General features: G+C 43.1%; 1 protein-coding gene across 26 annotated transcripts in view; it reads left to right on the top strand.

Annotated features, from left to right (window-relative positions):
* The first annotated feature begins 1,687 nt into the window (after nucleotides 1-1,687).
* Syne1 (spectrin repeat containing nuclear envelope protein 1) overlaps nucleotides 1,688-15,264 on the top strand; it is a 471,163-nt gene continuing 457,586 nt past the window's right edge. For 11 of the 26 annotated variants that reach the window (XM_039101506.2, XM_039101510.2, XM_063270600.1 and 8 more), the window contains exons 1-2: nucleotides 1,768-2,054; nucleotides 10,725-10,999. In XM_039101506.2, the coding sequence (XP_038957434.1) occupies nucleotides 10,933-10,999 (67 nt within the window). In that variant the 5' untranslated portion in view covers nucleotides 1,768-2,054; nucleotides 10,725-10,932. Of the gene's footprint in view, nucleotides 2,055-3,468; nucleotides 3,636-10,724; nucleotides 11,000-15,264 lie in introns of all 26 variants that reach the window. The other 15 variants (XM_039101511.2, XM_039101503.2, XM_039101499.2 and 12 more) reach the window with 8 other exon arrangements.

Raw genomic sequence — 15,264 nt, 5'->3', positions numbered from 1 at the left:
GCTTTAAAGCAACACTCAAGGAAAGAGAACACTGGTAGTTGATTTTCCCCCAGAGTTTTGATCTATTTATTTCTTTTTTAAAAATTTCTTTATTCATTTTTATTATATGAATGTTTTACCTACATGTATGTCTGTTCAACATGTGTGTGCCTTGTCCCTGTGCCATTCAGAAAAGGACATCAGATTCCTTGGACCAGGACTTACAGGTGGGTGTCAGCCACATTATGAGTTCTGGAAATCAAACCTGGGTCGTCTGTAAGAGCAGCCAGTGCTCTTAACCTCTGGGTCATCCCTCCAGCCCCTCCAGTTTTATTTCTATTGCTGTGTCAAATAAGCTGACAAAAGGCAGCACAGGGCAGGGAAGGGTTCATTCAGAAAACAACTGCAGGTTACAACCCCCCATTGCAGGGGGCCAGGGATCACAGAGTTTGTGAGCATTGGTCACACCATATCCACAGTTAAGAGCAGAGAGAAAGAGAAATGAATGCAATGAAGGCAAAAAGGCTGCCTTTCATTGGCTCCGCTATATTTCTTTATTTTATATAGTTCAGAGTAGTTCAGAGCCAAACCTGGGGAATGATAGTCTCTCTTACAGTGGGCTGGGTAAATTAAAAATCAAGTATCAGTCCCACACAGCCATACCCACAGGTCAACCTGATCTTCAGAATTTAAGTTGAGTTTTAGAAGTAACCATCACAAGTCTTGTTCTTTGGATGGGATCTAGAAAAGGAGATTTTTTTTTTTTAATGAAAGGCAAAGCGTGGGGTTGATGGCTGCAGATGATGGAGAGAGAGGAGGCCAAGAGAAACTGCATCCACTTTATAAACTAATCCTTCCATTCAGTGAATTTGGAGAATGAGCACGATTTTGTTTCTGCTGACAACTCAGAGGGTTCTTGTTCTCTCTAAGATTCTTACAACAGAGCTTCAGTCAGCCTCCATAATCCTTTTAGACTCGTGCTTCATTGTTGTGGGAAAAGGCCATGCTTGACTTTGCCTGGAAACCTTCATACCACAACAAAACAAATTTCTTCAGGCTACTAGGCAACATGGGCTCTCTTGCACCGGGAAGAAGGGCTTGCAAAGTACTATTAAGGGCTCCACCCTGCGAACAGTGGGGTGATCTCAAAAACATCATTGTGAATGATCAAGAATCAACAGGATGATGACAAGCGTCTTTCCAAGAAATCTAAGTTGTATACATCCAAGTAACAAACGGGAAAGCCTTCCTGGTCTTCCATCCCTACGGCTGATCTGACAGCCCAGATGCCAGCATTGAGATGCTTTAGAAGGTAGATTAGGAAAGAGGCCTCGGCACCTGCGTTCCTGAAACATCATGCTTCCGGAGAGCATCAGGAACCCCCGGGCCATTCCAGAGTTCTGTTCAGAAGCCAACCCTGTTGTAGAGAATGTGGACAAAAGTTAGTAAGCAACACAGCACGATGCAGCACCTCTAAGTTGTTGAGACAACCATACCCCCCAGAAATGGGACCCCTTGGCAGAGGCTAGCAGAGAGTGGTTGACAGAAGGGCTGTTAGAGAAGTGGCCACAAGTCAGTAAGAGGTAGGGAAAAGCCTGCGACGAGCCTCCAGGTCCCCGCCCCTAGGTCTGTGTGGTGACCCGCACATCCTGGGGTTGGGGAGGGGGTGTGGCGGGCAGTGGGAGGTGCTGGGCGGGTGCTCAGAGGCAGAATCCGCTGGGGCGACCTCCGCTGGCGGCTGGAGCAGCAGCTGCAGGGGGCGGGAGGGGGGAGGCCTAACCCCCTGGTGTGCAGTCGGGAGGAGGGACAGATCCTCTAGGCAGGGAGGGAGGGCATAGCCACCAGCAGCCAGCGCAGAGCAGCGCGTGTGCGCCAACCCCAGCACCGGCCCACACTGGGCTGGGATTGTTGTACTCTGTCACCAGGGCATCCTGGCTCCCGCAGCTCTGCGGACAGCGCCGGAGACCCGGCTACAAGGCCAGGGCGGCAGCGCACACCCGGAGCTGCACGCAGCCTGGAAGAGGCGTTCGCTAGCGTCACCTCGCCGCTTGAAACCTGAACAAGGCCGGATCAAGGTAAATAGCAAAGGTAGAGACAGAGAGATGGAGGAATGACAGGTGTAAGGCAACACACTGCAGCAAGTTTGTGCTTGCACGCCGACGCGCTGCGAACCACAGGGAGAGGTGGGGGGTGGTGGCGGCGGTGTGTGTACGTGTGTACGTGTGTGACACTCCTGGGGAAGGCGATAAGGAGGTTGGCTAGCCTCTTTGCATCTCGTACGTACATATTAATACCCGCTCTCTGAGTTGTCATTTCCGCTTGCTGCACATATCCTGGGCGCCAGAGATGCCCAAGCGAGAGGCAGCCACTCTCTTATGATGGTCCGCACTGCACTGTTGCTACTACCAGATGCGAGATGTAAGGCGCTGAATAAATTCGCGGATCCTCCCTTCCTCCACCCCTAGACTATTTTAGGAAGAGTTGGGGGGAGGGAAGTTGGGCAGCAGAGCCTAAGGCTTGAAGACTGTGCAGAGGCCCAGGAGACTCCCCTGGTGCAATTGCTTCAAGGCGGAGCCTACACTAGAGGACAAGATAACTTTCCAAAAAGACATTTTCCAGAGAGGTTTTGCACCTCTGAGGGAGGAAACCTGCGAAATGGTGGTTCACAGGGAGGCAGGTGCAGCACAAAGGGCAGTACTAAAGCTCAAAATGTAGCAGCTAATAGCAAAGAAAGAGAGGTTGGGCTTGCTGGTTTGACCTAACTCCTTGATGCTTCAAGTTCAGGTCTGGTCTGTAGAGGCAGGTGCACCCTAAAGAAAAATGTCAGCAGAGCAATCCTAGCTCCCTGGATCGTGATTTTCTGAGCTTTTTAGTTTGGGGGGGGGAACTTTTATGTTTCTGAAAATATTACAAAAATATTTTGTATATCTGTAAATGTTACAAAAATCCCCAAATAAACTTTTTTTCCAGGCCTATTTATTTTTCTTAGACTTATGGACTACATTCAAGTCATCATTTGATATAGGAGCCAGTCTACCTATGCAAGTAGAAAGCACAATTTTCAATCAAGAAAAGGTTATTAATATGACCTACATCTCTATAAAATGTTGATTTAGTTGTGAATCACCAGGCTTGTTCTCTGTGAGAAGCCCTTTATTCTCCATGATAAAAATTTAATAATATGGATTAAAATTTTCCTGACACCATAGCACTCAGCTAAAATACACATCTATTTTTCTTGTGCTTAATATCTGTTTATATTACTTGGTGGCAGATGAATAAAATGTGCCTGGTCATGACTAATGTAATATGTTTCATGTTGAAGATAAAGAAAATCTCCAGATTGACTGTTACAGTGTTAGTCATTAAGAAACATTTGCTTAGTGCCAGGGGTGAGAGCCTCATTTGTATCTTTTTAAACTAAGGATTCTTTGCAAGCTGTCTCGTTGTCCCCTGTCCCCTGATAAAGAACTTTTCTTTTACTCCCAGGAAGTGAGGTTCAGTGAAAGCTTGTTTGGTCTTTCAAGATTATCCAGAGCTGCTTGCTGTCTTACTGGGTCCTATGTTCTCATAATTACTGGGTAGACATAGCTTCCTACAAGGAGGAGGTGCGGCTGGGAAGATCCTGAGAAGCCCATCGTCAGGCAAGGGGCAAGGTATGCTCACAGCTCCAGTGGCCACACCCTGTAGCCTGCCTGTGACTAGCGTGCAGGACACAAGACTGGTCTGTGTGGACATCCTCTTCTTAAACATGATGCTTCCTTCTGGTTGAGCCTAATGAGAATGAATGTTGAGCAAGGGCTGAGACACATGCATACCCCAAAGTGAACAAGGACGGCAGATATCACGAGCAACTTTATACTCTAGACAATTCACAAAGGTTGACTCATGACACTGGTTTTCAACTGGACTGCCTTGTGATTACGTTTTTATTTTCTTATCTTTCTCAAAAAGGTAATTATTATTATTATTCCCTAATAATTTTTTAATTGTGAATAATGAGGGGCACTTTCCTGAAGATCTCCACACATACATTAGTAATACATTTGTATTAACCCAAGGGAGTCCGGTTTTAACCATTTTAATGTTTATTAATTTGCTCCAGTACCAATGGGAGGCTAGAGAAAAATGATTGGATTTAAAATTGCGTATTATTTTGAATTTATTCCAGTAACAGACTCGACTATGAGAGGAGAATGAGATGACTTTAGTCTAAATCAGGGATTTCTCTGCATGCTTAGACATTAAATTAATAGCTATATTTCATTGTTGTAAACTTACTTGAGTGCTTGTGGTCTCAGTTCCTGATATGTGTTTATAAATTAGTGACATCATGCCTGGTTAATGCACAGTTGGTCTTTTTCCCACAGTCTCCTAGTACTAAAAACTCTTATATTGCACTGAGGTGAATCCCCATGGTCTAGAACCATTTCTCCCACTGCTTTCCTAATTTTATTCCTCTTTAGTGGGACAAACAAGAAAGTGCCAGAGTAGCCTAGTGTACATTTTGAGTAGAAACAGGGAAAGTAACATGGTGATATCTGGTTGCTGGGCTTTACAGAGGTGCTTGTGTTGAGAGGAGAGACTCACTCAACAGGAGAATCTAAATAACACAGGCTGAAGAGCCTCTGCCCTTGCTCTCCCCCTGTGCGCAGCAGATGGTGGCTGTTCCCATGCTGACCTGGGCGTCAACTTTGCAAAGCCACCCTGCTTGTTGTTTATGTCAGCTTTTCTCTCTTACACAGCAGTAAGAGGGGCTTGTCTGCCTTCACCACTGCCTGGACTCTCTAGGTGTTATACCTGTCCCTCACCCACAGTTTCCTGCATCTGTTAAAAACTACCTGGAAAACATTGGCGAAGTGAGATGGCGGTTCTGCATCTGTCCCCGATGATGTTCTTAGGCAGCTCGTGGGCATGTCTGTTGCTGCAGGACCAATGCCCTGCACAGGCTCCTTATTTAGCACCTGACTCAGTTGGTGTTATTATTTGGGAGGTTATGGACCCTTCAAGAGGTGGAGCCTCCCTAGAGGAAGAACATCCATTGCTTTTTGTCTGGTTGTCACTTAGACCACCTTTAGAAGCTCACTAGGGAGCCTCTTCCTGGTCTAGGATAGAGAAAATGAGGCCAAGGAAAGAAAAAGAAAAGCCAGTGATTTGCTGAAACTATATGCCAAATATTATATTCTTTTCTGCTGGGAATGAACCTGAGGTCTTATATGTGGCAGGCAAATGGTCTATCAAAGAGTCTCACAGTCCAAATCCCATGTTTCCCTGATAAGCTCCAAGTTCAGTGAGAGCTGACATCACAGAAAATAAGGTGGAGAGTGACTGAGGGAGATTCTCTCTCTCTCTCTCTCTCTCTCTCTCTCTCTCTCTCTCTCTCTCTCTCTCTCACACACACACACACACACACACACACACCACACACTCACACTCACATACATACACAGTCACATACACACATTCACATACACACACTCACATATACTTATATACACATACTCACATACACACTCACATACATACCCACAAACACACACACACTCATATACACACACTCTCACATGCGCGCACACACTCACATGCACACACTCTCACATACACACACACTCACATACGCACACACTCACATACACACACACTCACACACATTCACACTCACACACATTCACACTCACATACACACACTCACATACACACATTCACACTCACACACACACATACATACACATACACTCAATACATATGTACATACACACTCACACTCACACACATACTCACACACACTCACTCTCACATACACACATATGCGCACATGCACAAGTTTCCTTTAGTACATACAGAGGCACACACACACATGAACACACCAGAGATCATCAGAATAGTACAAGAGTCCTCTCTAGACCTTCCTTGGCCAGAATTTTCTGAAACCTCACTTTCTCTGACAAGTTCTTGCTGAAAAGTCCCATATACAAGTTCATCACAAAACTACCCCACTATCTGGCACAAAGTGAGGCTCTGAACTCATGTTTCCAAACTACCAGTCTCCTTTTTTAATTTTTCTTTTTTATTAATTTTAAATCTCTTATCAATCGCATGATCCTATCATATCCGTCAAAAGCAAGAAAAGCATAGTTCCACAATATTGCATGTAAGCATAGGCAAATGATGAAACTGAAATAGTTTATCTTAGCCCTGAGAAAGGAAGGATGTTGCACCAACTCTTGCGTTAGAGGAAGAAGTTCCGTGAGAGGCAGTAGAAATTCGTAGACACAGAATAGCATGCACTCAGTCACACAATTTAAAATTCAACATTGACTGCTCAGCATGCATCTATGGCTACAGTTGGAGTCGATGGCTGAAAGAGGAAGGCAAGAAAAGTTAAAAACTATGGTGTAGTTTTCAAACACGCGCAAGCCCTAGGTACCATCCCCAGTACTACAGAGACAAAACAAAACATGTCACTGTGCCTATACCAGTGGTGTTCACTGTAAAGTGAGCTTACAATGTAGTAAATACAAGCCAGCACGTATTTACCCTTATATGGGTCATTACTGCTAGAGAAATATGCACCCACCGAGGTAGACAGGGAAGATGTCGGACATATGGGGTCCTCAGTTAAGTAATTAGTGATGCTGTTCCCTTTTGTAGCTTGGAGTTTTCACAGAGTGGTGATATGAAGGGACACTGACAATCCCCCAGAGGACCACCAATTATACCTCAAATCCTAGTGTCTCCTAAGACCTCTTACTTCCCTCTTTCCACCCTATAAATGCATATTTTTAGCTCCTATAATCTTGGCTGTCCCAGACCTCTGCAATCCTAGCTGCCCTGTCACCAAACATTATAAAGTCCCCTTCCTGCACATTTCTTCATTTACCTTCTCTTCACTATCTCCTTCATCCAGCTCCCACCTTTATCCCCAAGATGCCTTCCTTATTTAGCTTCCTGGATTGTTCAACCTTACCTCAAAAATAACCTTGAAAATGGTAGCCAGGTTGGCGATGTAGCTAAGTTACTAAAGTGCTTGTCTAATGTGTGCAGAGGTGTAGTTTCGATCCCTATCATGGTATACGTGGAACACAGTAGTGTTTACCCATTATCCCAGCCTGAAGAGTTAGGAGCAGAAAGAGAAGAAGCTCAAGGTTATCGTCAGATACAAGGCCAACACCGGCTCTATGAAATCTGATCTCAGACAAACAATTCTAAATTATGTCTTCTCATTTCTGGCCCATTAATGGCTCCTCGATGCCTTGTAGAGAACCAGAATCACACCTCTGAGCATAACGCCCAGGGCCTTCCATCACTCTGCCTTTTTGTGAGCACAGAGCTTCAATATCAAGGTACCCTGTTGGTCTCCATGCTATTGCCTTTCCCAAAAGCCCTGGGTCCAACTCTCTTCTTCACCTGATTCACTCCCCCAAACTTGGTTTAGATGTGAAAGCCTTCTCAGGACATCATTCTATACCCCGAAAACTGCTACAGCCCCGTCTTCTGTGTCCCTCTAGTTTTACCTCCATACTTGTTCCCGGGATTTTTAAAAATTATCTCTTCTACATAGCTTCTCTTACTATGTCCTACACCCCTCAAAAATAGGTTCTGTGCCACATTTATCTTTGCAGTCTTAACTCTGATCTCAGGCTTTCAAAATGAGCTCTGCAGCAGCAGTAAATCCGGGCACACATGAACAGAAGCAGAGAAATCATAGTTGAATGTGAAGAGGGAAATGGGAGCAATGGATTCTAAGATTAGCCTTTTTGAGACATGGGTATGAACATGGGATCATTTCCATGAGGTTTCCAGAGAAAAGCTTTTAATTCTGCAATTCTTGGTAGAGTGTATGAGACTGTCTTAATCATCTATGAACTCCATGATGGGTTATGGACTGGTATGGGGTTGCGGGGTTGCAACAATTTCTGTTTTAATTTTTTTCCCCAGATGCTAATCAAGTGCCCTCGTATTGAGCAAAAATTCTAGCCCACTTTTTTCTCCTTACCTCTCCTCTAGTTATATCTAAGTGATGTCAATAGATACCGAATGTTAGGAAGATTCCAGATGAGTGCGTTGACATGACAGAGGTCAGTGAGCTACATTCTTGCACTTGAGGAACCTGACCTCCTAACACTGAAGGTGTGAATTATTATGAGGCCTGTTGAATGGTTCTCAGACTCCGGTCTGCCAGTTACAGTAGCTCCTGTATGTAGGCAGGCAGAATGCTTTCCTCAGGAAATACAGGTGCTATTAGGTAAAGGTATAGGTCATGACGCACGGTTCTATAGAGTTATTTCTCCCTCGCACCTACATGTCTCGAAGCTCCACCCACTGAGTAGTCTATTTCCTACCCACAAGAGGCCAAGTGCTGAGTTTCCCTTCCCATACATGTCCCTCCCAGTAGCTTCTGCCTCCCTAACCCTTGAGGCCATTCGGTGGGTCACTGTCACCTGAACGGAAGTGAGCAGTTAGTGAGGCCTTCTGCTTTAGCACACCCTCTTGATATGTGAACATACAGTCAGTGGTTTGTTTGTTTGTTTGTTTGTTTGCTTGTTTGCTTTTCACAGGCAGTAGCTTCCAAAAGATATGGCTAGTTTCACATTGATGCATTCCAGCCAGAGTCCAATATGTCTGCGTTCTTATGATGTCACCTAACATAAATAACATAAATAAATAACCTAACCTAACATAAAGGTGATGTAACACCTAACAACGTGTCATTATATTTGATTATGTAACCCATTCTTTATTTGCTTATTTTTTGTGTGTAACACATATAGACTCCTCTTTACTTTTATTTTTCCTTCAGTCAAGTGGGACATTCCATATGTGTGTGTTGTGCTTGCTTTAGACTTTTAAGTTGGCCTTTGACCTCTGCCTCCCAGCTGAATTCCTATTTTCTCTGTCATCAGCATTGTCTCCTGGAGACTCGAAGTGACTTACCGTAAAGATCGGGTGTACAAAGGCCTCAGTGTGCCCCTTCATCGAGTGTTTCTCTGGAAGCACTGCTCTCCTTTCTAGCAGGACTCTGTTCAGCTTACCCTAGGGTTACGAAAGCCTTGCCCGCAGCACATTTCTCAATGTCAGGGTTTCACTAACTACATGCCTGCCTCCTTTTTACCCCCAAAATGAGAGTAATCAATTGCACTAGCAAAGCAGAGAACCCAGAGAGGGTTAGAAAGACAATGCTCCATCTGATTACCTCACCCCACCCCAGTCTTACTACTTACATTAGAATCTTTCTGTAAATCTTTGGGTCTTCAAAAGATGCGATGGCGGGGGAGAAATAGCTATATATAACCATATAACTGTGCGTCGTGACCCATGCCTTTACCTAATAGCAGCCTGTATCTCCTGAGGAAAGCATTTCATTTGGCTGCATACAAGAACTTCGTTAACTGGCAGACCAGAGTATGAGAAAGATTCAAGAAAAACAAACAAACAACAACTCAGGTCCATTTTTGCCTTCTAAAATGAGGGTATTTGGAAATCCTACTTAGAATGAAATAATTTACATACATATATGGTTTCTTATTTGTTTTACCTTTTGAGATAATATCATGTATCCCAGGCTGGCCCTGAAAGCCACCTTGTGACCCTCTGCTTCCTCGTGTGGATGGAATGGGGTCTCTGTGTTCCCCACACCTGCTACCACACCATCCCTTCCCCACCACGATGCATTTGAGCTTACGACTTTGGAACCAGAAGCTAAAATAAGTCCCCCTTTCTCCTGAAGTTCCTTTTAATTATGCTGTCTCATCACAGCAAGAGAAAAGGCAAAATACAATATGCCATAAAAAAAGTAAAAAGTAGGTTGCCTGAAATAAGTCAGACAGTGAAGTCTTGACATTGAGAAATATCGAGACGCTGATGACCTTGTGTGCTTGGCTCTCCTGCTTCTATATCCTGAGCACTGGAATTTCAGGTCTGAGCCACAATGGCCAGGTATGCATTGCTGGGGATTAGCCCTAAGTCTGTGCATACACAGACTAATTACTCTACCAATGAACCCAATGAAGCGTTCCACCCCAGCCCTATCTGTAGTGAGTCCATTCATCAGATGTTTACTAGGAGCTAGGACATGATGTTGTTCTTGGAAGATGTAAATGAAACAATAGGAGAAAAATGACTGTAAAGCAATGAAAATGGCGTAGGTAAGGGGTTATGTAAACATCAAGAAGTGAAGTCCAGCATTTTGATTGGACATTATAAGTCACTAAATTTGTACTTTAAAAAAAGAAAACAGTACAAGGGAGCATTTCCTGTTCAGATTACATTTATCGACGTCAAGAAGCTACTGTCTGACTTTTTTTAGGCAGGGATGGCCTGGTGGCAGGTTTAGGGAACAGAGAGATCAAGTCCATCCACACAAGGAAGCAGAGAGAAGGACCAGAAAGCTGACTCAAGCTATTAACCCATCTTGAGAGATGCTCTTCCTTTAGGGAGGCTCCACCTCTTGAAGGGTCCGTAACCTCCCCAATAGGACCACCAACCGAGTCAGGTGCTAACTAAGGAGCCTGTGCAGGGCATTGCTCATTCAAACTAAGGTGCATATCACAGTAATTCTAAACCTGGAGCAGTGCTTTAACCTGTCTGGTGTTTTTCTATACATCAGCTGCTTATCTATTAGTTACATAGCCCTCAACAGTGAGTCCGACTTTGGAAAGGAGGAGGGATAGCCTCCTTTTGCACTACGGAAGACACACTATGGTAGTTACTTTTCGTATTGTGTTTTGGTTTGCTTTGCTTTCCAGGTTCTTGAGTCTACTTAAGAACAGAAGGAGAAGAATGTGAAGTTCATGGGATTACAATGCTGTCCTCTTGCTTATCACCAAAAGTGCCTGAGATTTGTCTGAGACCCAGTGGGTCTATACAGGACTGTGGATGTTATCTGAAGCAGCATAATATTCCCCTGCGCTGAGATACTTCACTTGGTGCTGGTTCTATGTTACAAGAAGGACCATGGCAACCTCCCGGGCATCTTCCAGGTCTCATCGGGACATCACCAACGTGATGCAGAGGCTACAAGGTGAGCTGAAATTACAGTTTTAAAATACGCTCAATTAAAAGTATCATTTTTATCTCAGAATATCTTCTATTTTCTTGGTCTTCCATTCAACTTTATGGAGTTATAGCAAAGAAGAGAATAGACCGGTGCCTTTTATTGTTTTTAATAAGTCCATGCTGTTTTAAGATGTCTATACATCATGTGAAAAGATACAGTTCACTGTGATTGTGGGTCTGCTTTACTGTCCTAAAAGGGTCGCCATGACAATGCTATACAAAGAGCTCCATGTGTAATCAGAGACCCAGTTTCCCTGAGAACATTCGTAGTTAAGGGTCCTTACCTGTGCTTATCAGTCTGTATTGATTCATGACATCAGTATTAGTCAGACTTCTCTCTGGCTTATTCAATAAAACAACAGATCTGTGTTGAAAATAGGACACAAATTACCCCATTCCCTACCCCCTCACCAAAAAACTGAAAATTCTGATTGGTTTTGTTCAGTAACCCTGGACTCAGACTAAGCTGTACATCTTGAACTGTGGAGATGAGACTGTTGCTCCTGACTATATGCCTTTGCTGTATCCCTGGGGGGAGATGTTAAGTCATATGTTCCAGTGGCATTATTTATCAATGATGGAAAGGAAAGTGTAAGACCCCTATCAAAATGTGCAGAATGTTGTTTTGGTGTTGGAAGACTTGCCCATGAGCTTGTTAAAGGTGAAATTCTCCAGATAAGCTACATGCTGGCCACCAAGGTTATATGTGGAAAGATTTGAAGGGACCCCCACAGGGTCAGAATACAGTCCTACCCCATCTTCTTTGTCTTGTCCTTGGTGAATGGCAGTTCTAACTACAGAGGATTTGATTTCAAGTGAGTGAGACTGAAAAGTATTTATGCTTTAAAGTTGTTTTGTTATTTTTTTTAAGTAAATGGTTTATCTTGAGAAAGAGGTGGAGGAGGAAGCTGAGGCCTCATCTCCATGCCACACCAGGTCTGCCTGATGTCTGTGTCACTCCCATGGTCCCATTTGCAAAACACAGACAGGTCCCCGACTCCTGGACTACACTCCCTTCAGGACTATGTTTCGAAGTTCAAGGGTATAATATATTAAACAGAACTTGTGTGGTAATCTTTAAGAGCTGTGGTATGGTGAATGATTCTGATAGTCACAGAAGAATAATGTGTCATGTTTGTTCTTCTGATTGTTCAGATCCCTAGAGGATCATTAATGGTTTTATGCATTCAGGGCTTTTATTATATAATTGGGTGACTATACTTGTATAAGTCATTCTTCCTTTTTTGTCAACGTTATAGAAAGTCAGAAGGCTATCTGACAAAGTTAGAATGTTGAACACTGACATTTGGGAAGAGAACATTGGTAAGCATAGACCGTCCCGCATATATAGCTGACTGATGAGCAGAGGTGATCGATAGATCTGCTGCACAATGTCGTCTCTAGCAGCGTCAGAGGAAGAAAGAGAGGGCAGACAGACAGTCACCACCCTGGGTGTCGCTACCACATTGATCTGCTGGGTTAATTCTGCTGATTCAGCCACCAAAGCTCACTTTCGGTTCTCATCGTATGTCCTTAAGATGCTGTGCATCCCCAGGGGTTAGTCCTTCTGGCAAAGGAGAACGGTTATTTGTCAGGGGAATTTGGAAGCCTTGCTCACTCCTAGGAACCCCCTGACACATGACCAAGATTCTTATAAAGAGAGGACTGGTATTGCTGGGCAGAAAATTAAGACAAGCAAAGAAATTCATTTGAGGAGAGATGAATTTGTACTAATTTAAATAGAGCCAGATTTGCTATTTTCAAAATTAAAAGTTCATAAGAAGAATTCTCTAGAATAAAACCTCCATTTTCATTGCCTAGGTAGATAAATCACATTTTTTAATCCCTCCTACCATATTTTATTTGCACTTGAGAACCATGAATACCTGAACCATGAATACCTAACAAGGAGGACCGGGCCTTCTTTCAACTCTAAGCTGGTTTTACTGTCTGGCTTGTTTTATCTGCAGTTGGGTTGTTGACTATTTTCTCTTCTAATTTGTAGTCCCAGCTCTCTGAATTCAAGTGCACTCACAGATTGCGACATGATTCTGCTGCTACTGTAGCAGTTCAATCTTTCACCTTTGCCAATATTTGTGCTTGCTGAGCATAATGTTTTAGGCTGCAATCCTGAATTATGGATGAGCAGTCATACTGCACTGCTGAGTTCATTTGCTCTTAAGAAAATAAATGTACTATAACTTAGCCAATCAATTTTAATGTAAGCTTAAAGGAAAACATAAGAAGATATTATATAATATAAATGTCTAAGCCCTGTGGACGGATGGAATTAGCGTATATACTATATATGTTTAATATATTTTGAATGTGAAGAGACACACACAATAGGGGTTCCTGGGGTTACTTTGGGTTGTCTTAAAAAAGTCTCATTGCTTCTGTTTACAAATATTTTTGCAGGCAGTGACTATATTTTAAAGATCTTTTCATAGTGCCTCTCAGTCACAATTACTTAGAATATGTGTTGACTCTTCCCAACTACTTACTTCTCTTTGGTTTGAAAATGCAAATTTTCATGGATTTCCACATGAATATTGTCACTGACAGGGCGGCATCCTTGTAATCTCACAGGACAAGTGCTAATTACCAAAACAGATGGGAATCAGTATGCTGAGTCTCTGAGAGAAAGTGGCTACAAAAGTGTGTGGTGTTAAACCAGCATTGGCGGCCCCAGTGAGCCAGCATTCAGGAGGTTGAGGCAGGAGGACTGACAGTTCCAGATGAGCTAGGCTAGAAAAATTAGACCATGTCTGAAAAAAAGAAAAAAAAACCCAAAAAACAAAACCTTGAGTTTTCAAAAAATAGAATAATTCTTTCATGGTCAACACTTGGTGTGTAGTTAAAGAGATGGATTTCACTGACGTCACCTAGGGGCTGGGTGGGAAAGAAAAGATGGTTCAATGATAGATATTTAAGAATTCGGAGGTGGGGGATGATAAGGGTTCAACATAGGAGACTGCAATGCTGCAGCCAGTTTTGAGGGGCAACAGGAGACGGGAAACGGGAGATAAGGAAGTTGAAGGGATGTGTAGAGAGGAAGTAATTGATGGCGCTCAACGTCACTAATGTTTATGTCTACCCCTTTCTGTAAATTCACTACATAAAAGTCTGTATGCTTTACATACGGGCTCAAATAGGTACGGGTTCATGAGCTTAAAAGACCTAAACATTTCTGGAAAAACAAAGAATGGCTCTGCCAAAGGCTGCAAGGTGTTTCAAGAGTCTCAGAGGCTGAGGAATAAGAAGTTCCTGAAGCTATCATTAAATACAATTCTGTTCTTTATGTAGCACTTAAGTGAAATTGGGGCCCAAAATCTAGGTTTTCTTAATTGGATACTAAGCAGTCTTCAGTTCTTACAGAGTTCGGGTTTCTGCCTGGAGCTAACATGGTCCTCAGGAGACCAGGGCTACTCTTGATGTATTTCACCTGAATGGGACTGTCACATTTCTCCTACATCTGTCCATACACATCTCCCTTTCCTGAATCTTCACCTGAGCTCCTTATTTTTCTAGATTAGTTTCCCATGTTGTTATGGAGTTGATGACATTGCTTTCTTAGAATCTGTCATTGTTTACTTGGCTCCTCCAGGGCCAGCTTGATAGACAGGGAGAGAACGTGTGATGTCCTGTGTCTTTGGAATATCTGACACACTGTCTGAGCCACAGGACTTCCCCTCAACAAAGCAACGTCACTAAGTTGGCAGAAGTGCGTTTACAGTGTGGCAGCTCTATCAGTCACCACGGAGCCTGCCTGTCATGGTCTGACCTGAACCTTGGATTGTCCTCTGTGTGGTGGACAAAGACCCTAAAGGTGACCATAGACTTTAGATTTTCAAAAATGTATAATATAAAGGATCAGCTAGCTATAAAGAGAAAAAAGACTCAATTTCTTGTGTTAGATCTTTTATATGCTTCATGAGACTTAAAAACAATTAAAAAATGTATTCTCCCCTCCCAGGGTATTCTCTCCTTTTTCCTTTCAGACTGGGGTTGATTAAGAATTAAATGTTTTTTCCTGTGCATATTAACATATAAATACAGAAATATGTTTTTCCCATTCTTTGAACGATAGCCCATAGTTTAAGCAATTACTATTTGTAGGTATTTAATTAGCAACGCACTATTTTATTTTAGATAGGAAATTATGGTAAGAATATAGACAGAGGACATGCAAAAAAGACTGAAGCTAGGCCAACAATATGATTTTGTGTT

This window comes from Rattus norvegicus, chromosome 1, assembly GCF_036323735.1.
Source record: "Rattus norvegicus strain BN/NHsdMcwi chromosome 1, GRCr8, whole genome shotgun sequence".
Classification (NCBI taxonomy): Eukaryota; Metazoa; Chordata; class Mammalia; order Rodentia; family Muridae; genus Rattus; species Rattus norvegicus.
The sequence above is the reverse complement of the archived record's forward strand: the minus strand, read 5'-3'. Positions and strand labels throughout refer to the sequence as shown.